The sequence below is a fragment of the Microtus pennsylvanicus genome, chromosome X (assembly GCF_037038515.1).
Source record: "Microtus pennsylvanicus isolate mMicPen1 chromosome X, mMicPen1.hap1, whole genome shotgun sequence".
NCBI lineage: Eukaryota > Metazoa > Chordata > Mammalia > Rodentia > Cricetidae > Microtus > Microtus pennsylvanicus.
In genome coordinates, this window is record NC_134601.1 from 118,418,087 (window position 1) to 118,444,300 (window position 26,214).

At 41.1% G+C, this 26,214-nt stretch overlaps 1 protein-coding gene across 14 annotated transcripts in view; it reads right to left on the reverse strand.

The window, feature by feature from the left end:
• The window catches only part of Reps2 (RALBP1 associated Eps domain containing 2), a 274,896-nt gene that overhangs the window by 167,153 nt on the left and 81,529 nt on the right, over positions 1-26,214 (reverse strand). For all 14 annotated transcript variants that reach the window (XM_075956744.1, XM_075956743.1, XM_075956736.1 and 11 more), the window contains exon 2: positions 14,536-14,659. In XM_075956744.1, coding sequence (XP_075812859.1) covers positions 14,536-14,659 — 124 coding nt within the window. The remainder of the gene's footprint in view (positions 1-14,535; positions 14,660-26,214) is intronic.

The following is a 26,214-nucleotide window of genomic DNA, read 5'->3' on the forward strand; positions in this document are numbered from 1 at the left end:
GCAATTCCCTTTACTGCTGTGGAAGCTGGTGTGAAGAAGCTACATAAAGTTCCCCCGGAGCACACAACTAATCTCTGGACAAGAAACAGTTTGAACCCAAGCAAGCTGGTTCTTACCAGTGCCCTATATTAATGCCCACCCCTACCTTCTTGGGGCAACTTCCTAGGTTGAATGTTTCCCACTCAATATCATTCTTTTATGAGTTTTCACACTCATTCTCTTGTTGCCCGTTGATAACATAATGAAGAAAGTGTTATGAAGTCAGATCAATTGCTCTAACATTTAGCCAGATTCTAAATATAAAACCATTGGCCACTCGCGGTGCAACAAAGAGCTGTCTGGTATATTTACTTATCTTTTAAACTCTGACATAGCTATTCTGAAAATGAAAACGGTGCTTTGGCATGCTTCTAATTCTCAGCACAGCAAGTCACACATAAGCACATGACACAAAGACCACATAAATAAGGATAATATTGTGGATTAGACATAATGATTTGCATCTGTAGCCATTGTTCTGGATAATTCCCAGTGTGCATTTGCACTTCTGTCATCTGTCCACTCCAAAAACACAGCTGTGCTTCCAATGGTGGATGCTGTGCTAGAGCCAGGAAACATCTTAGCAACAGCAAGTATGCTACTCCCCAGGCAAAGAAGGCCCCTGGTTCTCTAATATCCACATGTTTATTTTTAGTTGCTATGTTCACATTTGATTCAAAGAATGGGCAATTATGACAAGTCCCCGTGGGATCAATCAGCTAAGGGCCCAAGACACAAAAAGATAAATCAATCTGGAAACTTAAATCGAGACTCCTCTCTAAAAAAAGATGGTCACCATTTTTAATACTTTAATGTTTCCCAGCCATGGGCAGTTTTCCAGCACTGAAGGCGGAAATGGATTTCAAAAGGAAAAGGTAAAAGTCCCGAGTGTCAGTGAGTCACACAGAAGCCAGTCCTGTGGTGCTGCTCACAGAATTATCTCTTTCAGCTGTGCCTCATAAATGGATCTAGAAATATAGGACAAGAGCATACAAAATACTTTCTCTACTCTGGCCTGACCATGAGACCATTCGAGTGCTTCTTCAAGAAAAACATCGAGATGCATGGGATTTATAAGCTCCCTGGCCAGTGCTTTACTGGCATTTGGTCCAGAGAACAATGGAATACAAGTGTAACATTACAAATACTAACAGCTGTACCAGGACTGCCAGACCCCCTTAAGGATACTGTCACTTCACACATTCTTCCATTTGGTTATGGCATTTCTCCAGAATCATTTGCCTAGGAAACAAGCTTTCGCCTTCAGATGGACACCAAACTGTGAAAGACAAAATACAGCTGCATTCTTCTATACTTTCTTCAGCCCTGTGATTTTTAATCAACTTTCACTTGGCACAATTGTAGCCACGTACCTTACCATGACACTATCATCTCCCTAAAGCTGCTTCGACTATTAAAAAGGTAAACCCTGTAAATCCTTGGTCTGAATATTCTTCTTTGTTATATGTACACTGAATTCAATGGTGAAATTATATTAGAAAAGTAATAAAGCACCTACAATACAGTGATATATGCCGAGTATACTAGCTGGTTTTGTGTGTCAGCTTGACACAAGCTAGAGTCATCAGAGCCTCAGCTGAGGAAATGCCTCCTTGAGTTCCAGCTGTAGGGCATTTTCTCATTTAGTAATCAATGAGGGAGGGCCCAGCCCATGGTGGGTGGCACCATCCCTGGGCTGGTGGTCCTGGGTTCTAGAAGAAGGTGGGCTGAGCAAGCTATAGAAGCAAGCAGCACTCCTCCATGGCCTCTGCATCAGCTCCTGCCTCCAGGATCCTGCCCTGCTTGAGTTCCTGTTCTGACCTCCTCTGTTGACTAGGATTTGGAAGTGGAAGCCAAATAAACCCTTTCCTCTCCAACTTGCTTTTTGGTTCTTGTTTTGTCACAACAACAGAAACCCTAAGACAGTGATTTCTGTTAGGTCTCAAACCCAGGACAAATGGCTGAAGTGCATATTCAACATATCAGAATGCATGATGGCTGCCACATTCTCCCTGCACCCCTCAGCTCCCACCTATTACAGGATATGAAAGGCATAACCCACTCCCTACCCTAAACTTCCCCAGCTTGGGGGGGTGGCAAGTGAGCTACCCTTCCCTAACAATCACAGAAGGTCCTTTTGTAGTAGTTGCTTAGAATCTTGTCTCCAAACTTAATTAACACATGACAAACAAAGAGCAGAAAGTGTTCTTTACTGCTGAGTTATCTCTCCAGGCCCCTAGAAATGCTTTTTAAGTGCTAACGCTGGGGAGATTGCTCAGCGGCCAGTGGATAAGGGCACTTTCTCTGCAGACATGAGGACCTGCACAAAAAGGTAAAGAACAACTCCAGAGTCCTAATGAATCACACAGAAGCCAGTCCTGTGTGATTCTCTCCGCAGAAAGCTGTCTTTCAGCTCAGTCTGCGAGATCAACTTAAAACATAGGACAAGAATATACAAAATACTTTCTACCTTGGTCCAACCATGAAAAAATAACTCTACTTCAAGGATTTCTTCAAGAAAAACACCAAGAGATTCTTGGGATTTATAAGGTCCCTGGCCAGTGCTTTACTGGCATTTGGTCCAGAGAACAAAGGAATACAAGTGTAACATTACAAATGCTAGCAGCTGTACCAGGACTGCCAGACCCCCTTAAGGATGCTGTCACTTCACACATTCCCCTACCTTGTTTATGAGCACATCTACAGAATCATTTCAAATCCCCAGAACCTATGTAAAATCCTGGGCATGGCTATGCATGCCTGTAACTCTGGCACTATGGAAGGAGACAGGGACATTCCAATAAAATGCTTACCAGCCTGTCTAGCTGAAAGAGTAAGCATTTTCCAGTTCAATGAGAGACCCTGTCTCAAATCAATAGAGTGGACAGTAATAGAAAATGACAGATGATATGGATCTACATGTGTGCACACACAGACACTTACATATATGCAACATGCATACACAGAGCGGGAGAAAAAGCACAAAAAAGAAAAAATCAAAGTGAAATAAGTTGGTCATAGGAAACAAATAGCGTATGATTCCACTTACATCAAGAGTAGTAAAATGCATACAAGTATAAAAATAAAGAGTGAGGGGTGAGTGTGTGCTATCCAGGGGCGGACTGTCCCTGGAGAGAGCACAAACCCCCTCCCCCAGCTCCTTCTGCAGGGCTGTCTTTCTTTTGCACGACCCAGCCCCCCCAGCACCCCTCCCCAACCCTGCCCTGCTGTATGCTAGGACCAGTGCTCAAGTACAGTTTTAAGCTCCTAAACTAAGGCGACCCACCCAGAGTGGTGAGTGCCTGCCTACCAGGCAGGCCTAAGGGTCCCCTGTAAGGGAGCCGGGCACCTACAGCTCTGGCGCCAGGCTTCCTGCGCGCTCCTGGATACCATCCCCCCCTTGTTCCATTCATCCTGTTGGCCCTGGATCATTGGGCTACTGGCGGCCCTGTTTAGTTGCTGAGGAATCCCATCAGGATGGGTGAGTGTGTGCTATCCAGGGGCGGACTGTCCCTGAAGAGAGCACAAACCCCCTCCCCCAGCTCCTTCTGCAGGGCTGTCTTTCTTTTGCACGACCCAGCACCCCCAGCACCCCTCCCCAACCCTGCCCTGCTGTATGCTAGGACCAGTGCTCAAGTACAGTTTTAAGCTCCTAAACTAAGGCGACCCACCCAGAGTGGTGAGTGCCTGCCTACCAGGCAGGCCTAAGGGTCCCCTGTAAGGGAGCCGGGCACCTTCAGCTCAGGCGCCAGGCTTCCTGCGCGCTCCTGATACCACCCCACCCCCCCACCCCCGTTTCTCCATTCATCCTGTTGGCCCTGGTTCATTGGGCTACTGGCGGCCCTGTTTAGTGGCTGAGTAATTCCATCGGGTCGGGAACGGTTCCTACTTTTACACTGAAGAGATATACCCAGAGAGTCAATCACAGCAAAGACTGGACCAAGAGACCAGGCCTCTCCTGGCTCCATTTGAAGGAAGAGATGGGAAGGCGCCAATACAAGAATTCCTCCAACAACCTGAAAGGCAACATGACACCACCAGAAACCAGGGATCCCGAAATAAGAAGAATTGTACACCCTACTCCTGAAGAAATAGAAGAAATCGACTCAAAAGTTAACTATATGAAAATAATAGAGGACTTGAACAGGAGGTGAAAAACTGCCATAAACAATTAGAGATTACAAACAAAAAGGTAGAGGAAATGAATAAATCGCTCAAAGACACCCAAGAAAACCAAGAGAAACAAGAAAAAGCAATCAAACAGGTTAGGGAAGCGGTTCAAGACATGAAGAATGAAATGGAAGCAATGAAGAAAGCACCGAGGGAAGAATGGAGATGGAAAATCTGGGTAAACGAACAGGAATGACAGAGACAGGTGCTAACAACAGATTACAAGAGATAGAAGAGAGAATATCAGACACTGAAGATACCATAGAGAAAATAAACACACTGATCAAAGAAAACAGCAAAACCAACAAATTCTCATCACAAAACATTCAGGAAATTTGGGACACAATAAAAAGACCAAACCTAAGAATAATTGAAGTAGAAGAAGGAGAAGAAGTGCAGCTCAACGGTACAGAAAATATACTTAATAAAATTATAGAAGAAAACTTTCCCAACCTGAAGAAAGAGGTACCTATGAAGGTTCAAGAAGCATACAGAACACCAAATAGGCTGGATCAAAAGAAAACATCCCCTCGCCATATAATAATCAAAACACAAAATATACAGAATAAAGAAAGAATATTAAGAGCCGCAAAGGAAAAAGGCCAAGTTACTTATAAAGGTAAACCTATCAGACTTACACCTGACTTCTCTATGGAAACCATGAAAGCCAGAAGGTCCTGGATAGATGTACTGCAAAAACTAAGAGATCATGGATGCAAGCCCAGACTACTATATCCAGCCAAGCTTTCGTTCAATATAAATGGAGAAAACAAAATTTTCCAGGATAAAAACAAATTTAAACAATACGTAGCCACAAATCCAGCCTTACAGAAAATTATAGAAGGAAAATCATTAACCAAGGAGTCCAACAATGCCCACAATAACTCAGTCATCTAGAGACCTTTCACCAGCGCATCTCAAAGAAGGGAAACACACAAACCCTACTACTAAAAAAGTGACCGGAGTTAACAACCACTGGTCATTAATATCACTTAATGTCAATGGGCTCAACTCACCTATAAAAAGGCACAGACTAAGGGATTGGATACGAAAACAGGATCCAACATTCTGCTGTCTACAAGAAACACACCTCAACCACAAAGACAGGCACCTACTCAGAGTAAAGGGCTGGGAAAAGGCCTATCAAGCAAATGGACCTAAGAAACAAGCAGGTGTGGCCATACTAATTTCTAACAAAGTTGACTTCAAACTTAAATCAATCAGAAGAGATGGAGAGGGACATTTTATACTCATAACAGGAAAAATTCTTCACGATGAAGTCTCAATTCTGAATATCTACGCCCCTAATATAAAAGCTCCCACGTATGTAAAAGAAACATTACTAAAACTCAAGGCAGCCATCAAACCACACACACTAATAGTAGGAGACTTCAACACTCCTCTCTCACCAATGGACAGGTCAATCAAACAGAAACCTAACAGAGAAATTAGAGAATTAATGGAGGTAATGAAGCAAAAGGACTTAACAGACATCTATAGATTATTCCACCCGAACAGGAAAGAATATACCTTCTTCTCTGCAGCTCATGGAACCTTCTCGAAAATTGACCACATACTCGGTAGCAAAGCTAACTTACACAGTTACAAAAAAATACTAGTAACCACCTGCGTCTTATCAGATCACCATGGATTAAAGTTAGAATTCAACAACAATGCTACCCCCAGAAAGCCTACAAACTCATGGAAACTGAACAGTCAACTACTGAACCATACCTGGATTAAGGAAGAAATAAAGAAAGAAATTAAAGTCTTCCTTGAATTCAATGAAAATAAAGAAACAACATACTCAAACTTATGGGACACTATGAAAGCAGTGCTAAGAGGAAAGTTCATCGCACTAAGTGCCCACTTAAAGAAAACAGAGAAAGCACATATTGAAGACTTAACAGCCCACCTGAAAGCTCTAGAAAAAAAAGAAGCAGACTCACCTAGGAGGAGTAGAAGATTGGAAATAATCAAACTGAGGGCTGAAATCAACAAAATAGAAACACAGAAAACAATACAAAGAATCAATGAAACAAAAAGCTGGTTCCTGGAGAAAATCAACAAGATTGATAAACCCCTATCCAAACTAATCAAACGGCAGAGAGAGAACACGCAAATTAATAAGATCAGGAATGAAAAGGGGGACATAACCACAAACACAGAGGAAATTCAGAGAGTCATTAGATCTTACTACAAAAGCCTGTATGCCACTAAACTGGAAAATGTAAAAGAAATGGACACTTTTTTAGATAAATACCATTTACCAAAATTAAACCAGGACCAGGTGAACAATCTAAACAGACCTGTAAGTCACGAAGAATTAGAAGCTGTTATCAAAAACCTCCCTACCAAAAAAAGCCCAGGGCCAGATGGGTTCAATGCGGAATTCTACCAGAACTTCCAAGAAGACCTAATTCCTATACTCCTCAATGTATTCCACAATATAGAAACAGAAGGGTCATTACCAAATTCCTTTTATGAAGCTACAGTTACTCTGATACCAAAACCACACAAAGACTCAACCAGGAAAGAGAATTACAGGCCGATCTCACTCATGAATATCGACGCAAAAATCCTCAACAAAATACTGGCAAACCGAATCCAAGAACACATCCGAAAAATTATACATTATGATCAAGTAGGCTTCATTCCTGAGATGCAGGGCTGGTTCAACATACGAAAATCTATCAATGTAATCCAGCATATAAATAAACTGAAAGAAAAAAACCATATGATCATTTCATTAGATGCTGAAAAAGCATTTGACAAAATTCAACATCCATTTATGTTAAAAGTCTTGGAGAGATTAGGGATACAAGGATCATACCTAAATATAATAAAAGCTATATACAGCAAGCCGACAGCTAACATCAAATTAAACGGAGAGAAACTCAAAGCCATCCCGCTTAACTCAGGAACACGACAAGGCTGCCCACTTTTGTCATACCTCTTCAATATAGTGCTGGAAGTTCTAGCAATAGCAATAAGACAACATAATGGGATCAAGGGGATTCGAATTGGAAAGGAAGAAGTTAAACTTTCGTTATTCCCGCAGATGATATGATAGTGTACATAAGCGACCCCCAAAACTCCACCAAAGAACTTTTACAGCTGATAAACAGCTTTAGTAATGTGGCAGGATACAAGATCAACTCCAAAAAATCAGTCGCCCTCTTATACACAAAGGATATGGAAGCAGAGAGGGAAATCAGGGAAGCTTCTCCATTCACAATAGCCACAAACAGCATAAAATATCTTGGGGTAAATCTAACCAAGGAAGTGAAAGATCTATTTGACAAGAACTTTAAGGCATTGAAGAAAGAAATTGAGGAGGATACCAAAAAATGGATGGACATCCCTTGCTCTTGGATTGGGAGGATCAACATAGTAAAAATGGCAATTCTACCAAAGGCAATTTATAGATTCAATGCAATCCCCATCAAGATCCCATCAAAATTCTTCACAGATCTGGAGAGGACAATAATCAACTTTATATGGAAAACAAAAAACCCAGGATAGCCAAAACAATCCTATACAATAAAGGATTGTCTGGAGGCATTACCATCCCTGACTTCAAACTCTATTACAGAGCTACAGTAATGAAAACAGGGTGGTACTGGCATAAAAACAGAGAAGTCGACCAATGGAATCATATAGAAGACCCGGATTTAATCCCACAAACCTATGAACACCTCATTTTCGATAAAGGAGCTAAAAGTATACAATGGAAGAAAGAAAGCATCTTCAACAAATGGTGCTGGCACAACTGGATGTCAACCTGTAGAAGAATGAAAATAGACCCATATCTATCACCGTGCACAAAACTCAAGTCCAAATGGATTAAAGACCTCAATATCAGCCCGAAAACACTGAACCTGATAGAAGAGAAAGTGGGAAATACCCTACAACAGATGGGCACAGGTGATCGCTTCTTAGGTATAACCCCAGAAGCACAGACATTAAGGGCAACATTGAATAAATGGGACCTACTAAAACTGAGAAGCTTCTGTAAAGCAAAGGACACTGTCACTAAGACACAAAGGCAACCTACTGACTGGGAGAAGATCTTCACCAACCCCACAACAGACAAAGGTCTGATCTCCAAAATATATAGAGAACTCAAGAAACTAGACTTTAAAAGGCTAATTAACCCAATTAAAAAATGGGGCACTGAACTGAACAGAGAATTCTCAACAGAAGAAGTTCAAATGGCCAAAAGACACTTAAGGTCGTGCTCAATCTCCTTGGCAATCAGGGAAATGCAAATCAAAACAATTTTGAGATATCATCTTACACCTGTCAGAATGGCTAAAGTCAAAAACACCAAGGATAGCCTTTGCTGGAGAGGCTGTGGAGGAAGGGGTACACTCATCCATTGCTGGTGGGAATGCAATCTTGTGCAACCACTGTGGAAGTCAGTGTTTCGGTTTCTCAGGAAATTCGGGATCAACCTACCCCTCGACCCAGCAATACCACTCTTGGGAATTTACCCAAGAGATGCTCTATCATATGTCAAAAGCATTTGTTCAACTATGTTCATAGCAGTATTATTTGTAATAGCCAGAACCTGGAAACAACCTAGATGCCCTTCAATGGAAGAATGGATGAAGAAAGTATGGAATATATACACATTAGAGTACTATGCTGCGGTAAAAAACAATGACTTCTCTAATTTTGCATGCAAATGGATGGAAATAGAAAACACTATCCTGAGTGAGGTATCCCAGACCCAAAAAGAAGAACATGGGATGTACTCACTCATAATTGGTTTCTAGCCATAAATAGGGGTCACGGAGTCTACAATAGGCGAATCTAAAGAAGCTAAGTAAGAAGGTGAACCCAAGGAAAAACATATAGTTATCCTCCTGGATAAGGGAAGTAGACAAAATTGCCGGGGAGAAAAGTGGGATGTTGGGGGTGGGGTGGGATGGAGGTAAGGGGAGATGGGGAGAGAAAAGGTAGAAGGAAAGGAGGGTGGACTTGGGGAAACAGGAGAATCGGGATAAAGGAAGGTTGGATAGGGGAGCACGGAACCCCATTTCTTAGTTAAAGGACCCACTTTAGGATGGGCAGGAGACTTGACCCTAGAGGGGCTCCCAGGTGCCCAAGCTGAGGCCCCCAGTTAGTTCCTTGGGCAGCTGAGGATAGGGAACCTGAAATGACCCTATCCTAGAGCAATACTGACAAATATCATGCATATCATCCTAGAACTTTCATCTGGCGATGGATGGAGATAGAGACAGAGACCCACACTGGAACACTGGATAGAGCTCCCAAGGTCCCAAGGAGGAGGAGAAGGAGGGAGAACATGAGCAAAGAAGTCGGGACCACGAGGGGTGCACCCACCCACTGAGACAGTGGAGCTGATCTACTGGGAGCTCACCAAGGCCAGCTGGACTGTTACCAAAAAAAGCATGGGATAAAACTGGACTCTCTGAACATGACGAACAATGAGGGCTGATGAGACGCCAAGGACAATGGCACGCGGTTTTGATCCAACGCAATGTACTGGCTTGGTGGGAGCCTAGCCAGTTTGGATGTTCACCTTCCTAGATATGGACGGAGGGGGGAGGACCTAGGACTTACCACAGGGCAGGGAACCCTGACTGCTGTTTGGACTGGAGAGGGAGGGGGAGAAAAGTGGGGGGAAAGGGAGAGGGGTGGGAGGAGGGGGAGAAGAATGGGAGGAGGGGGAGGGAAATGGGAGGCTGGGAGGAGGTGGAAATTTGTTTTTTTTTCTTTCTTTTCTTTATTCTCCTTTTATCAATAAAAAAAATTAAAAAAAAATAAAGAGTGATTGCCAGAGATAAGGAGTGAAGGGGAAATGTGTAGTTGTTTAATCAGACTTTCAATTTTACAAGGTAAGGTGGGAAATTTCTAGAAAATGCATGTATAACAAAGTGAATAGACCTAACACTCCTGAATTTAACACATAAAATGGTTAAGATGGGAAACTATACACTATATGAAGTTTATAACAAGAAGTTTGACTTTTAGATGAAATTTAAAAAAGTTAAATTAAGCCAGGTGATGGTGGTGGCACACACCTTTAATCCTAACACTTGGAAGGCAGAGCAGGTGGATCTCTGTGAGTTCAAGGCTAGCCTGGTCTACAGAGCTATAGATAAAGTTCCAGGATAGCCAGAGCTACAGAAAAACCCCGTCTCAAAAAAAAAGCCACATTAATTTTAATTATTTAACCCCCATATGACATATGAAAATTTTTGAGATAGCATAGCAGGGGCATAAGTACCCTGCCTACTGTGCTCATATTTGATTCCCAACACAGTCAAAATATAAACATATCTCAATGAAATAGTTTACATTTGTTTTTAGTGAAAACCCCTCAAACTCACATGGATATTTTACTCCTACTGCACACCTCAATGCTTACCATATTTCAAGTGTTCAGCAGACACACATGGCTATTGGTTACCATATTGTAATAGATAAGCCACAAGGAAATATGGGTCACTGTGTTCAGAAATCTGATCTTACTAAGAACTCTTATAATGGTAAATGGCAACAAGTGAGTCTTCCTCAAATAATCAAAGTATATGTTGTATGTAGGTATGCTTTATACACATCATTTGAAGAGTTTTGACTTGTGTGTGTGTGTGCCAGAGCCAGGGTGGGAAGGGAGAACCAATACATAAATTAAAATATCAAATTTTCTTTCATGTTCTTTCCCAGTCCCCTTCCTTCTTTTTCACACTATCAATGTGTAGTTTCCTGTCCTGGCAAGATCCAGAGCTTTTGCTAGATAAAAGAATCAAAGATGGACCAGCAAGATGGCTCAGTGTATAAGGATGCTTGTCATCAAGCCTGACAACCTGAGCTTAATCCATGGGACGCATGTGGTAGAAGAACCAACTCCCAAAAGTTTGTCCTCTGACCTATGCACAAATACTGTGGCGTGTATGCACAAGCACCTATACAAACAGTCACACACATATATGCACAATCACCTGTACAAACACACACACATGCATTCAATGTAATTTTAATACTTTTTTAAAATCAAAGATTCTGTCAAAGAATCATGTAATAAGCATAAATGAATAAATAAATGTGAAAAACACTGCTCATAATGTTGAACACAATCTTGGGAAGGGAGCAAGCAGCAAAAGAGATGAGGACCCTATGTATGTGTAGAGAGGTGAAATGCCTAGAAAACAGAACTGGTCAGCTATACAGTAGGGGAGCGCTGTGCACTGGGGAATTTGTCCAAAGCAGCTCTAGCTCCCCCATAGGAAGGCTGAGAAGGGGAGAAGTTATGAAGGAAATTGCTAAAAGAGCCACTGAATTTTAAAAAGGAAAATAATTGAGATGAGTATTAGGTAGAAAGGCTGAATTGACCTCAGCTTAATGGGAAATCTCAAAACAATATTTAGTATTCAAATGTCCTCTGCTCGGGGAAGGAATTACACACACACACACACACACACACACACACACACACACACACACCAGGATCACTTGGCCACATCCATACCTTCTGGGATCTTCACTTCACCCCTGACCATCCTATCCCACCCACCTTAAGGAGTTCTCTTTTCTACAAAGCACCAAACTGGTTGTCCCACTCAAAAAATTTATCTTCTAGCTTTCAAAGATAAAGAAGGTTCACCAAATAAGCAGAGAACAGAGACTACCCCTCCCCCAACCCTCTCAGTTTGACCAGAGAATCTCTGCTTCTGTTTTTCTTGGATAAGATAGTTCTGTGTGAAGAGGGGAAAAGCCACTGAAACAAGAGTCACTGCTTCAAAACCTTTCCTCCTCCCTCAGGATGTAGGGAGGCAGCAGGATCCTCACCATGCCTAAAAGGGCTTGCCTCTCACCTTCAAGCAGCTTTCTCAGTGTCAGCATTTTTTTTTTTTGCCTATTAGACTGAACAGTTTTTTATTGCGGAGGAAGGGGCCCTGTTCCATACAGTGCAGGACATTTAGTACCATCTCTGGTTTCTACCCACTAGATGCCTGTAACATCCTCTCTACAGTTATGGCAGCCAAAAATGTTGGCAGACACGGGTTGAGAATGGCCATTTTCCAGCAAGGAACCATGGGTGAAATGATTTGCCTAAGGATCTCTGCAGTGGTAGGTTTGAAATTATAGCATGGCTCACACATTTTGTAAAATCACAGAACAGGAAAAAAAACTACCATCTCACCACAGACAAGCAGAAAGTTGCAAAATTTTTACTTTGCCAAGAATTTTGAGCCTGGCATCATTTGGGAATCTGAAGCAGCTGGATAGCCATGAGTTCAAGGCCAGTTTGGGTTACAATGTAAGAACCAGCCTCAAAATACAACAACAAAGAGTTTTATCCAAAACCATAATTCATTATGTTTGCTAAAAGAACATCTAACAATAGTGGAAAAACTCTCAGAATTAAACACATTCATCCTATAAAAAACTCATCTTTCTTCCTAGTTCTCTCTCCTTCCATTACAAATAGTGCCAGACTACCAACAGAGCATGAGCCATTTTGGAGAAACACAATCCTGAGGACAGTAGGAATCACACCAGTGCACTACTGGGGCTCAGATCCCAAGGGGGATGTAGAAAAGAAAACAAGGGGTTGTTACCTGGAAAAGAGCGGGAAACCCCACAACTGTATTTCCCCTATCCTAACTCCTAACTGAAGTGAAAGCCTTTATTTCCATTAAGCATGAAAACTCGTATGCCATCATTCACAGTACTTGCAACTTTCCAAACTTTTTTATGTCATTACAGCTCTAAACAGCTTGGGTGTATTTATTATACATGCTCATTACTACTCTGCAGGTATGGTAGCTGTTTCAACCACTGTGGTATCTTTTATGGGATCGTTTAATAAAGAATTACATATATAGTTATGGACATGCTACTATAATTGGTTTCCTTTATAATCCTATGTCTTTGTACACATGTGAAGCATTGTTCTGGGCTGGGGTAGAGCTCTGTAGAAAAGCATATGCTTACTATGCCCAAGGCCCTGAGTTTGACTTTGAGGACCCTAAAAGAAAAATAAATAAGCCCAAGAAGGATTCAATTTGCCAAAATGGTTTGTGGCACTAACAAAAAGGCTAAGAACCCAACCCTGCATCCCATCTAACTCTCCCTTGGTCTCACACATGCACAAGTTCAGTCCCCAGAAAGGAAAGATAACAGGAATTCTCTCTGTTCCATATGTTGTTTTCCCACCCACCAAGTAACTCCAGTTGCAACCAGGGTGAGGATACCACAACACTTAGTACCAACATTAGGGAGGCATTAACGGGTAGGGTCATGTAAATGCATACTTAGCACTTAAACAATACTGACATTAAGTGTTCTCTTAAATGATGTGTCCTATGTACCAATACAGTAAAACATGTATTTGTACTGTAAGCAAATCTCTTAGAAATGTTTCACATGACTTTCATGAGAAGTTCTTCTCAACCTTGGTTCCATGTAAGAATCACACAATGCTCTCAAAAGTCCTCCTGCTCTGGATGGACGCCAGGCTAATGAAATACAAATTCCTCAAATTTTCACTTTGTGTTTAGAGCCTTCCAGATGGCAAGGGAACTGAGGTGGGTGACAAGCAGCCCAAAAGAACTTCTGCAAAATTTCCTCAGGAATTTCCAGGGACTCTGAATACTAGTTGATTTTGTTTAGAATGACAACTTCTCCGTGTACCATCCCCTAGATTTTCAGAACTCCAAGAAGGCTAAAGATGTCGTTCAGTGGTAGAATCCTTGTCTAATATGCACAAGATGTTCCGGGTTCCATCCCAACATGGAAAAGGACAAAAAAGGACATGAAAATGTACATTAATTAAAATGTACATTAATTCTGGCAAAATCTTGGTAACCCAAAGTTATTAAGACAGTTCATGCAGGAACACGGAATTAAAAGGTGAGCAGATAGGAATAGAAGAGAGAAAGAGACAGCCAGTTCCATGTACCTTTCTTATTATGCCATCCTAATCCCTAACAGAGCCCTAAATGATGTTACTGCTACCTCAAGTGGAAAATTAAACTGAATGGCATTATTTTGACACAGGCTGGAGAATTGCTGTCCCAATCCCGTCTCACTAAAGAACAAAAGCTATCTTAACGGCCAGTTGAAGGGAACTAATCCTAGGTCACTCTGTGAATTTTTTCCCACTTAAAAATGAAAAAAGAAACCAAAGCTACCTGATGAGTTTTCTTATTTTATTTAACACTGAAGGTAGAGAAAGCTAGGAGAAATTTCACAAAAACTTACAGAACAGACCTTAGACACACCAAAAAGAGTTCACACAAATAAGAAACCTATTGTAAATGATAAAACATATAAACGTGAGCTACTCACCACATTTAATACTCTCTGTCTGCACTGGGAGGCCAGACTGTGCTGCAGCAATCAATTTCAGAGCAACATAAAACTGTGTTGGACCAAAATAACCAACCCGCTTTGCACCACACAGTTCTGTGATCTGAAACAGACAAGAAAAATCATGCTGAAAAGCCCATTTCATAACAGGAAAAACAAGACAAAACTATATGATGAAACCTTCAGGATTTCACAGGATAACTTACCAAAAAGTCCCTCAGGAACCTCCATGTATGTAATGGTTGAGAGTTTTTCTCCTCTGATTTATGGAGAGGGTTTTGATTCAAATCATTAATTTCTACCTACTAACAATGTTTCAGAACTGACTATCCTTCCTCTTTTGAAGACAAAAATAAAGATGACAAACAATGGCTGCTACTCGCTCTTCTTATAAAAGAATGGATGACTTTTCAGGGGGTAGATTCTAATGTACAAAGTCTGCAAAGTCATTGAAGCGAAAAGAACAGATTAGTCATTACCACTACTTAAGTGTTATTCTAGTTTACCAAAATTGAACGTGAATTAGTCAAGAGGTGGTAGTCAGTGGTAGTACGCTTGCCTCCATGCACAAAGCCCTAGGTTCAACCCCAGTATCACAAAAACAAAGTTCTAAGGCAAAGTCACTTCTTAGTAAATGATACTTCAGGTGCCCACTTCAGAGAAACAAAAAAGCACTATACACATAAAGACTTAACATTTCAATAACTGCTGGTCCCATTCTGTCACCTGCAATTAGAACATCTTCCTCCACATCTAGACTGAACTCAACTGTTTTCTCTTCTACAGATCCTTCCTAAAATCTTGGGTATAATAGTTTATTTTCCCAGTGCATTCTGAAAGCACTCTATTCAAATATCTAAAAGTGCCTATCCCATGATACATTGTCTTGGATAGGCTTCAAAAAATGAAAGGGAGCAAAGACTAAGCATGTGGGGGAATGAGGCATAACCAAGAGTTAATAATTGTTGAAGTGAGTAAGGTTCATAGTGGTTCATTCTCCAAATTCAAATTTCTATACTGTCCATTTCAGCACTTAACACATTCTGCTTTAGTTCTCTGTTTTTCTCTGCTTCCCATCAACACAAATTCTCTTTAAGACCAGAGGCAACTTTTTTTTATTTTGTTTTATTTTTTTGGCAACTTTCTTTTATCTCCCAGCACAGAAATAGACACCTAAGATGCAATCAATTCTCAATCAAGTGCATGAAACTTACACTCAAAATAAAATGCAACTGAGTTTTATAATGTGTGCACTACTATGAATATGTAAATAACACACCCTAAGTTATAGATAAGGCTGTGCATGGAGAACATGGCCAACAGCAACAGGGTAGTTTCAGTATGAAGATAGTTGTCTTACAAGATAATTCCTAATATAAAGAAATTTTAGTCCTTGGCAGGTAAACAAATAAACTATATTTCATAAAATGAACAATTAAATTTCAAAAAAGTGTGAATTTAGGGTGTCAACAAGATGCTTCAGCAGATAGGGGTGCCTGCTGCAAAGCCTGACCAGCTCAATCTTATCTCTAGGCCCTACATGAAGAAATGAGAAAACCAAACCATGGAGGCTGTTCTCTGATCACTACACTTATACACCATGACACGGGCATCCATGGCATATGAATCTACACATAAAACAAATAAAATGCAATAAAAGACTTTTTAAAAAGTGTGAGTTTACTACCAAATTGACTTTGAATTATTCCTTTACCGTAGCTACTATCTCAAATCGGGAAGTGTTCTCACAACAGGTAACTGAAATTGCTGGTAAAATATTCATCATGGTACTTTAAGACTAGCCTTATCTGACATCAGATAATCAACTTGTTTACATTTGTCTCTATATTTTCATGCATACTAGTAGATTCTCTACATTTTAGCTAGAGAAGAAGAAATACAGTAAGCTCATAGGTCATTTGTCTTGCTCTTTGTACACTAAACCTCTCAGATATATGCCAAGAGTTTTCTGAAATAATTATGCTTCAAGGAAGAGAACATAATTCTAAACCTTTGGAATTTACCTATGGAGTGGTGCCTCATCTGCATGAGATTTCTCAATCCAAAAGGCAGGCTACTTTTATAAGGTTTTGTTGGTTGGTTTGTTGGTTGGTTGTTTGGTTGGTTGGCTGGCTGGCTGGCTGGCTGGCTGGCTGGCTGGTTGGTTGGTTGGGTTTTTTGTTTGTTTGGTTGCTTGGTTTTGGTTTTGTTTTTGTTTTTTTGTTTTTAGTTCATTAAAGTTCAAAATATTTTTTCAGTTAAATTCTCTATGGAAGCTTGGCAGTGGTGGCACATGCCTTTAGTCCCCGCACTTGGGAGGCAGAGGCAGGTGGATCTCTGTGAGTTCAAGTCCAGCCTGGTCTATAGAGCAAGTTCCAGGACAGCCAGCAAAACTCTGTCTTGAAGAAAAAAAATTCTCCATTAAAAACTTTTAAGGTATGTGTAGAAATATTTTAATGACATCTAAAGAAGAAAGTGATATAGTCAGCTACTCAATTAACAGAGATATTTCATAAGCTGGCTTCTTCATCATCTTCTTTAGTTGACTTCAAATGTGTAACACACTCTCCTGGATCCATCCTAGATTACACACTGTCCAGATTTCCAGTATAAAATGAGAGAACTTATGGACTAAACTTTGTTTTCTCAGGTGGGAAGCAGGGGATGGAAAAAAGAATGGATGAAATCAACTTCTTATAACTTACAGATGCACACTAAACTGAACGTTGAATACAAAGATACAAATCAGAAAAATTCACTGGCCTTCTGGGAGGAATCTGGACATGGTTCCGGAAGGTTGAAGGCCACTAAAAAGCTTCCCTCCTACCTAATGCTGTAAAATTCAGTAACTGTGCTAAGTAACCAGTCCATACATGCTCCAGTTCGTATATAATACTTTCTTTCCTAGCTGAAAGGTAATACATTTTTAGAATAGTTCAAAGGTTTGAATATGCTTCTCTCTTTCTAGTATTTTAAAGGCCTCCACAGACTAGTCAAAAAATTAAACTCTTAGTAGGAGGGGCTAGAAGAATTCTCCAAGAAACCCCTTCCTCTCTCCCACTCCCTGCTCTCTCCATCAGCAGGTAAGTTCAGACTCTGCTCACACCTCACCAGGTTCTGTTGCGGGAGGTCCTTCCGCTCCTCCAGCTTATAGCCGCTGAGATACCAGCCCATTGGGGCATGGTCTCTCTCCCTTTAAAAAAGCGGCCACTTCCCTCTCCTCTCTCTCTTCACTTCCTGCTCCGCGGATGACAAGACTCCCTTCCTAGTTGCGCAGAGGGCTGTTGTCTGGGACGGTGATCTGTAAGCTTTTTCCCCTTTAAATAAATACCACCCTATTAATCATAATTCCAAACTGGTGTGGCATTGTTTGTGACTTACGCCTTCAAGGTTCAAGTCCTATTCTAAACTGTCTCCCTTTATCCACCAGTCTCAGCCTCCCCCCAAGTCTCTTATTATAACCAGACCCCCTTTTCAGTTCCAAAGCACTTCCTAGGTTCCTCGTGTTCTTCAGGTAAAACTCAGTCCTGAATATGGCCCTCGTATCTGATCTGAACCACCCTCCCAACAATCCTCCACTGAAGCTAACTAAGGCTCTAGGCACAGCAGACAGCAGTCTGTTTCTCAACACCCATTAAGGAGTTCTCTACATAGGCGCCAAACGTGTCTTTGTTTCTCTGCCTGCCAGGCTTGTTCTTCATTACCCAATGACTGATGTTATATCTGAAACCTTATGCAATTCCATGACACCATGGTAGACTTTTCACCGATGTGACAAGATACCTGACACAAACAACTTAAGGGGGGAAGGATTTATTTCACTCAGCTTCAGTGATTCCAATCCATTAGGGAGAGTGTATCAGGGAAAAAGGCCTATCAGACAGGCAGAGCATCTCACTTCCTAACAAGGAAGAAGCAAAAGGGGGAAATGCACAATTGGTACTGTTACTGCTTCCATTACACCCCTTCCCATCTTGTCCTCCATGTCCTCAGTGCACAGCACAAGTTAATGGTGTGGCTTTGTCATGACTGTTCCCTGGGAGTCATACTTCATGATGTTTTATCTACACTTTACTGCTCAATGAATGTCACTGGGTTAGTTTTCACTATAGAGTTCTCTCTCGTGCTGTAATAACTTTTACGAGTAGCTGTTAAAATAGCGTTAGCCTTATCACATCATATAGTCAAGAGTTCCTACAAGAATATAAGAGATTGTGAACTGCTCCATTCCCCACTATTCAACCAGAAGAATACTGCTTCAACTGGGATTTAGAATGTAGAGTGTCTCAGTGATGACTCTAGAGACATGCTTTCTTGTGTTCAGCATACCCCAGTGGATGTCAATTGGCACACTCAACAATATGGAAGAGAATTTGAAAGACACACTCATAAGCTGTACTCCAACCCCTTAGGAAACAAATGAAGAGGCAAGTCAACAACTACATGCTAGCTTTCCCGTTTCCATTCATTTAAACTTTCTAATGTCATTTCAGCAAGCCACTCAAGAAAAGATGAACCCCTCTTATTGTATTGCTCAATATCATACCAAAGCACCTCACTAAAGAGAAAAACAGACATGCAGAGCTTAGGTGTGATACCAGACAGCAGATATTTTTCTATACTTTATGCATAGCAATATAAAGTACACTAAATAACATTATGATAGAGTGCTCCCTAGTTATACACAAATTAAGTTCCCAGGTCAAAAAGTTAATTGAGTTGGAACTTTGGTGGGGATTGCATTGAATCTGTAGATTGCTTTAGGTAAGATGGCAGCAGTGGAAACACAGCTTGAACTGGCTATCCCCTGTGACTACCCCAATTGTCAGCGAAGAGCCTTCATCCAGTGACTGATCAAGGCAGATTCAGAGACCCACAGCCAAACATTGGGCCCAACAAGGGAGTACTGCTAAAGAGAGGGAGGAGGGATTGTAGGAGGATAGGGACATCAGAGGAAAACTCACAGAAACTGTTAGGCTGATTCATGGGAACTCACAGTATCTGAACCAACAACTAGGAAGCCTGCATGGGACCAACCTACACTCTGCATATATGTGACAGCTGTGTAGCTTGGTCTACTTGTGGGACTCCTGGCAATGGGAGCAGAGACTGGCCCTGGTGCTTTGGTTGACTCTTGGGAACCTATTTCTTATGCTGGATTGCCTGCCCAGTCTGAATACAGGGGGAGGTGCCTGGTCTTATGGCAGCTTGATGTACCATGCTTTGCTGATGCTCACGGGAGGCCTGCCCTTTCTGAGCAAATATGTAGGAGGGGTGAACTGAAGGGGGAGGAGGAAAGAGAGTGGGAGGAAAGGAGGGAGGGGAGGCTGTGGTCAGGATGTAAATAAATGAATTAATAAAAAAGTTAATTAAGATATTCCAGGTCCCAAATTCAAAGACAGTATCAAACTGTGTGATAGGCCTCACAGTTCATCTTCTGCTAATTATACCAGAGGCTGGAAAACTACTGCCCATAGATCAACACTAGCGACTTCCTGGTTTTCTATGGCTATCAAGCTGAAAAAGGTCTTTACATATGGACATTTTGCAATCCATTTTATGAAATCAACTTAGAATATCGATAAGGAAAATGTTACCCCTGAAACATTAATTTCATTCTTCTTACAAGTAGTGCGAATTATTTTTCTGAAGCAGTTTTGGCTGAGGATGCAGCTTTGTGGATAGAGTTGAGAGCCTGCATGAAAAATCCCTGGATTAGATCCCCCAGCACCACATAAAACTGCGTGTGGTAGTCAGATGTGTTGGCGCACACCTTTAATCCCAGCACTCAGAAGGCAGAGACAGGCGGATCTCTGTGAGTTTGAGGCCAGCCTGGTCTACAAGAGCTAGTTCCAGGGCAGCGAGGGCTGTTACACAGAAAAACTCTGTCTCAAACAAACAAACCTGTGTGTTAGCTTATGTCTGTAATCCCAGCATTCACAAGGTGAGGGAAAGGCAAAAGATCAGAAGCTCAAAGTCATATTGGGATACACAGTGAATTCAAGGCTAGTCTGTACTATATGAGATCCTGTCTCAAAAACTAAAAAAAAAAGTTTCATATTTTGAAATTTGTCAATAAACAGTTTTGGGAAGTTTGCTTTCTCCCTTGTTACATAAGCACCTATATAATAGCCTTATTTTGCCAGTTAGTCTAAAAATCCCAAAATACTTACCATCTGGTCCTTTACAGAAAGGACTATCAAGCCCATACATAACAACACAGTGCTTCAATCAGCTGTATTTCACATCCTTTCATGTGCTCTCAATAGCCATGTTGAAAGGGAATTTGTTTGAATCAATCAGTTACACTAGGTAAATGCCACTTAAATTGTGAGCACTTCCATTTGGAGAAGATATGTGCAGCAGCCTCTTCTTCAGACCTCAATTTTCATCCATCCATTCATCCATTCATTCTTTTATTCACTATACATTTGCTTTAAATTTTCACAAGTTTTTAAGTAGAGACTTTATATTACTATTAACTTCCACAGAAACCACCTGGAGCAAGTGGATGTCATATTCAAATGTGAACAAAACCTATTCAATAGGTAGGGAGATAGAGCAGTGGATAAAGTGCTTGCTTTGCAAGCTCGAGGACCATAGTTCAGATCTTTAGACCCCGTGTAAATGACCTGCCTGTAATTCCACTGCTCAGATGGCAGACATATAAGGTTCTCAGGACAATATGGTTAGCTAGAGTAGCCAAATAGAGAACTTCAAGTTCAGGGAGAGAACCAGCCTCAGTAAATAAAGTAGATAGTGATGAAGGAAAACATCTGAATGAGAAAACACACAGATATCAACCTCCGAACTTCACATGCCCACCCCACACACAGTTAGAGGGAAATTTACAAATTACAAGTTCCGCTTCCCATTTCAAAAGCTGAAAACCAAATGTTCTGATTCCCATGTAGCTGGGATATAAACAGGCCACCTAGGCTCTATTAGTGGCACATTTTCACAATAGCCTGCTTTGAAGAGAGCCATGGAAAGAAAGGGGCTCTGCTCAGAGCTTCTGCTGTTTTCCTTTCTGATGGAGGAGTGGGGAAAGAAGCAGTTAGCATCAGTCAGATCCCTGGTGTCTGCAGGCCATCCAGGCATCACAACATATGGTTTCTACTTGGCCTGAAGCAGTACGTGTGGCTCCCGGCTTTGCTTCCAAAAACTCAGAACCCACCCGCCCTGTTTCTCCAGCTCTCCAAATGACCCTGTGATTTACCTTAAACACTCTCCCATTTCTGGCTTGCCCTAGAGTGATTCTATTGTTTACTGTAAAAGATCACCAATTAAAAAGGAATGAGGAAGTACTCAGGGTCCTCAGTTTACCTCAGGATGAACTGAGAAAAAAATGGTACTCAGCATATGACATAGTGGGTATCATTCCCTTGCAGGGTGCGAACACACATAGTTTAGAGATAAGGCATCTCTAGAAACAGAAGCTTACAAACCTGCTGGCTGCCTCTAGAAACAAGAGCACAGAAGGAAACAGAAGTTTACTGTATATTATTTTGTATCTTATACATTTTTGAATTGCATTTTCAAAATTTAGTAAAGTACAAAGAGCAAGAGATACAACCACACATCATGTCAACAAGAAAGGACATAGAAATACACCAGAAACATTTCCATTCCTTTTGCTATTAAGTGAAATTTCAGAACCAAGTATCCAAGGCAACAAAGCTTCAAAGGTTCCCACTCACTAAGCCCTGACTTAAAGCACAAACATGGAACTCTTTTCTCTAAACTACCAACACAGAGCAAATAAGAACTTGCCTTGTCAAAGACTGACTAGCCAGGTGACTGTAGTGGGGGTATCTGATGTTCTTTGTGTTCAGAGCTCATCTACTGGAACAAGGCTTTCTCAAGTTCCCAAACAGTCTATGACAATGAGTGTAATCTAAAACGATGGCTTGAACCTTTTGCTCTGGTACTTACTACCTCCACCTTGTATTGTGGTTCTCAGAACACCTGTTACAAGGATGGAAGTCCTGCATTTTAACTGGTTGTATTTGTGTATGCAAGTGTATGCATGCAGAAGTAAGAGAACAACTTTCAGGAGTTGATTCTCACCTCCACGTATTTCTAAGGCAGAGTCTCTCTTGCTTTTGCATTGTACTGGATCTTCCAGACTAGCTGACCTTCTGGCCAATTCTCCTGTCTCCACCACCCATCTCAATGTAATAATGTTGGCAATATAGATGTTTGGCACTGCATCCAGTCCCTTTTATGAGGGTTCTCAGAATTGAACTCAGGTCATCAGTCTTATTCATTAAGTGCTTTTACCCAATGAAACATCTTCCTGTCCCCAAATCTTGCAGGTTAAAATCATCTTTCCCTTCCCTGAAGTACTCATACCACTGATTTGTCTGGCTCACAAATAAATATACTAACTGCATTTTTAATTCCTCGTGGCATGATGAAAACCCCAATATATAGTCTTTTTCATCTCTGGATGGTGAACTGTATGACTATCAACCTAATCAAATAAGTAAATTTTCCTTTTATGTACACAGAAGTTGTATTTAATTAAGATTTTTATTAGTATATAAAAGAATGGTTTAGATTATGATTTTCATACATCTATATTATTGTATCTTGTTCTTACTTGCACCCAGCTACCCTCTCCTATTCCTCCTCCCTCTACCTGGATGGTACCCTATCACCACCAAAATAGTTCCTCCTTCTGTTTTATCGTGTGTGTGTGTGTGTGCGCGCGCGCGTGTGCACACACACACATTTGTGCGTACATGTGTTTAAATCAAGATTATGCACGTGAGAGAAAACAGATTGGCTTTCTAAGTTTGGCTTATGTCACTTAACATGAATGCCACTTCCATCCTACAAATTTCATAATTTTATTCTTATTATGGCTAAGAAAAATTTCACTATATGTATTATCTCATTTTCTTCATCTATTTACCTGCTGGTGGCTGATATAAATTTAGGCTGATTACATATCTTGGCTATTGTGAATAGTGCAGTAATAAACACTGATTTAGATTCCTTGGAGTACATACTCATGAGTGGTATGGCTGAGTTGTATAGTAGTTCTATTTATAGTTATTTCTTTCATTTTTAATATGTTTTAATATGTGTGTACACTCATGTGCTACAGTATACATGTGGAACTCAGAGGAGGTAGTCCTCTCCTTCTACCCTGTGGATCTAGAGGATGGACCTCAGGTTATTAGGGTTAGCAGGAGGTACCTTTACCCAAAGAGCCATCTTGAACCCCTATTTTTAGCTATTTTTCAGTTCCTATCTTTTTTACCAACTCATACGCAATTACCTGTCTTCCAGTTTGTTGAAGCAGTAAGTCCAACAACACTTGCCACAGTAATGTCTGTTAAAATGGTTAGCTATGAAAACACCAGCAGCACATTCAGCAGAGGGACACTCTACAAAAGCAACCAATTTTGCCATTTTCATAGTATTTCAGCACAGCCAACTTAAATTTTGTCTTCTGCTCATTCTTGTTAGGAGTGGTGTGAGACTCCTTCCTCTCCTCAGCACCACCATGAATTTTCAATACAGGATGAAGGGCAGAGCCTTTTTAAGTGTTGTAGTCAGACAAACTGCAACATCTTCCAGCTGCTCAACCAACAAAGAGCAGCCTTAGCCAATCAGGAGGAATGCCTTCCTCATCCTTGATCTTGGTCTTTACATTTTCTATAGTGATCGAGGGTCCAACCTCTTTCCCATGAGGGTCCAACAAAAATCCACTAAAGATGGCAGATCAGAAAGCATGTTTAGCTTTTGAAGGAACCTCCACACTAACTTCCACAGTGGTGGCATCACCAGTTTACACTCCCTTCAGTAGTAAATAAGAGTTCCTCTTTACCACATCTTCTCCAGCATTTATTATCATTTGCTTTCTTGATTACCTACTTGGACTGCGGTGAGATAGAATCTCAATGTTTTAATTAGAATAGTTTTTCAATATTTATTATCCACTTGTATTTCTTCCTTTGATAACTGCCTGTTCATTTGCCCATTTTACTGATTCAATGATTTGGGTAGTTTGGTATTTAAGTTTTGGAAGTGTTTATAGATTCTAGAAATTAATCCCCTGTCAAATTTATAGTTGGAAAAGACTATTTTCCATTCTGCAGGCTGTCTCTTCATTCTGCTGATTATTTCTTTTGCTTTGCAGAAGCTTTTTAAATTCATACAATCCCTTGGTCAACTCTTGGTCTTATGCCCTGGGCTACTAAAGTGCTTTTCAGAAAACCCATGCATCTGCCTCTACCTTGAAATGTTTGCTTCCAGTGGTTTCAGAGTTTCAGGGTTGTTTATTTCTTTTCTTGCTTAGTTGGATGGTTAGTATTTTGGGGTATGTGTGGAGGCTTGTTTGTTTGTTTGTTTGTTGATACAGGGTCTCTCTATGTAGCTCTGGCTGTCCTGCAACTCATTATATACACCAGGCTGGCCTCGAACTCACAGAGATCTACCTGCCTCTGCCTCCTGAGAGCTGGGATTAAAGGCGTGCACTACCAAACCCAGCCAGAATTTCAGGTGTTACACATTAAGGTCTTTAACAAATTTTGAATTGATTTACAAACAAATTTTCTAACGTCTAAAGGACCTGGGATCCTGCCTGATCATAAATTAGAAAGAAAATATAAACTCAATTTTAAAAAGAAAATTTAAAAAGAGGAGCTGCAGAAATTCACAAAAGCAGTGACAAAACAACCTAAAACTCTAAGAGCAATAGGCAAGCCAAGAGGTGTGCATACCTATAATCCCAGCACTCAGGAGGTAGAGACAGGAGGGCTGTGAGTTCAATACCTGCATGGGAAAGGAAAAAATTACAAATAACATAACCCCCCAAAATCCAAGTAGAACATAGTTCCAATCAAATGGCTCCCAAGTGGGGGGAATGAGAAGCAGAAGCCTCATCCACAAGGAAGCCAAATGGAGGTGATTTTTTTCTTTGGTGAAAGGAAACTGGCAGTCCTACCCATAAGACAAGTGACATGCCTCAAGTTTAGCTGTGGATTTTCCAGCAGATGGGTCAGTAATAGAGAGGTATCCCATTTTGTACTCTATATGATTTGTACTCTACCCTATGTTGTACTCTGATTTGGAAAGCGATACAGCCAGGTGCCGTCTTGAGAAAGAATCTTTTGTTTAAAATTGAGCTACCCTGAAGAGATGTAAAAAATGAAAATAACAAGTCAGACCACCCAAATTTAACCTATCACAACCCTTGGGTGAGAGAGAGAGAGAGCCCACAGGTGGTTACAGAGCAGTAGAGGGCCATATGTTAACAAGCAGAAAAGTCCAGGCTGCATGAGGTTCAGTTCAGCAGTGAAATGCACAACTCTTGCCTTCAGTAGCCAAGACCAGATTCCATCAACTGAGAATAATACTGAAGTTCGATACTCATGAGTCGGAGGTCAGCAGGTGAATCAAGCTCTGGAGGCAAGTATCTCCTGTTTGCTGTGGTAGAGCCTAAGGACTCTAAACTGCATCCACCAGCAGGCTGGCTAATATTAGGAGTTCTTTAAAGTAAGAAGACAGGTCCCCTTGCCTGTAGCTCTCACTGCTGTGATTACCTCCCACATTCCCAAAATAGTTGAGAGACACTCCGCATCTACTTCAGGGAGGTAGGTACTAGCTAGGGAGCTTTGGAAGGATAAAGAGAACCTGCATGGC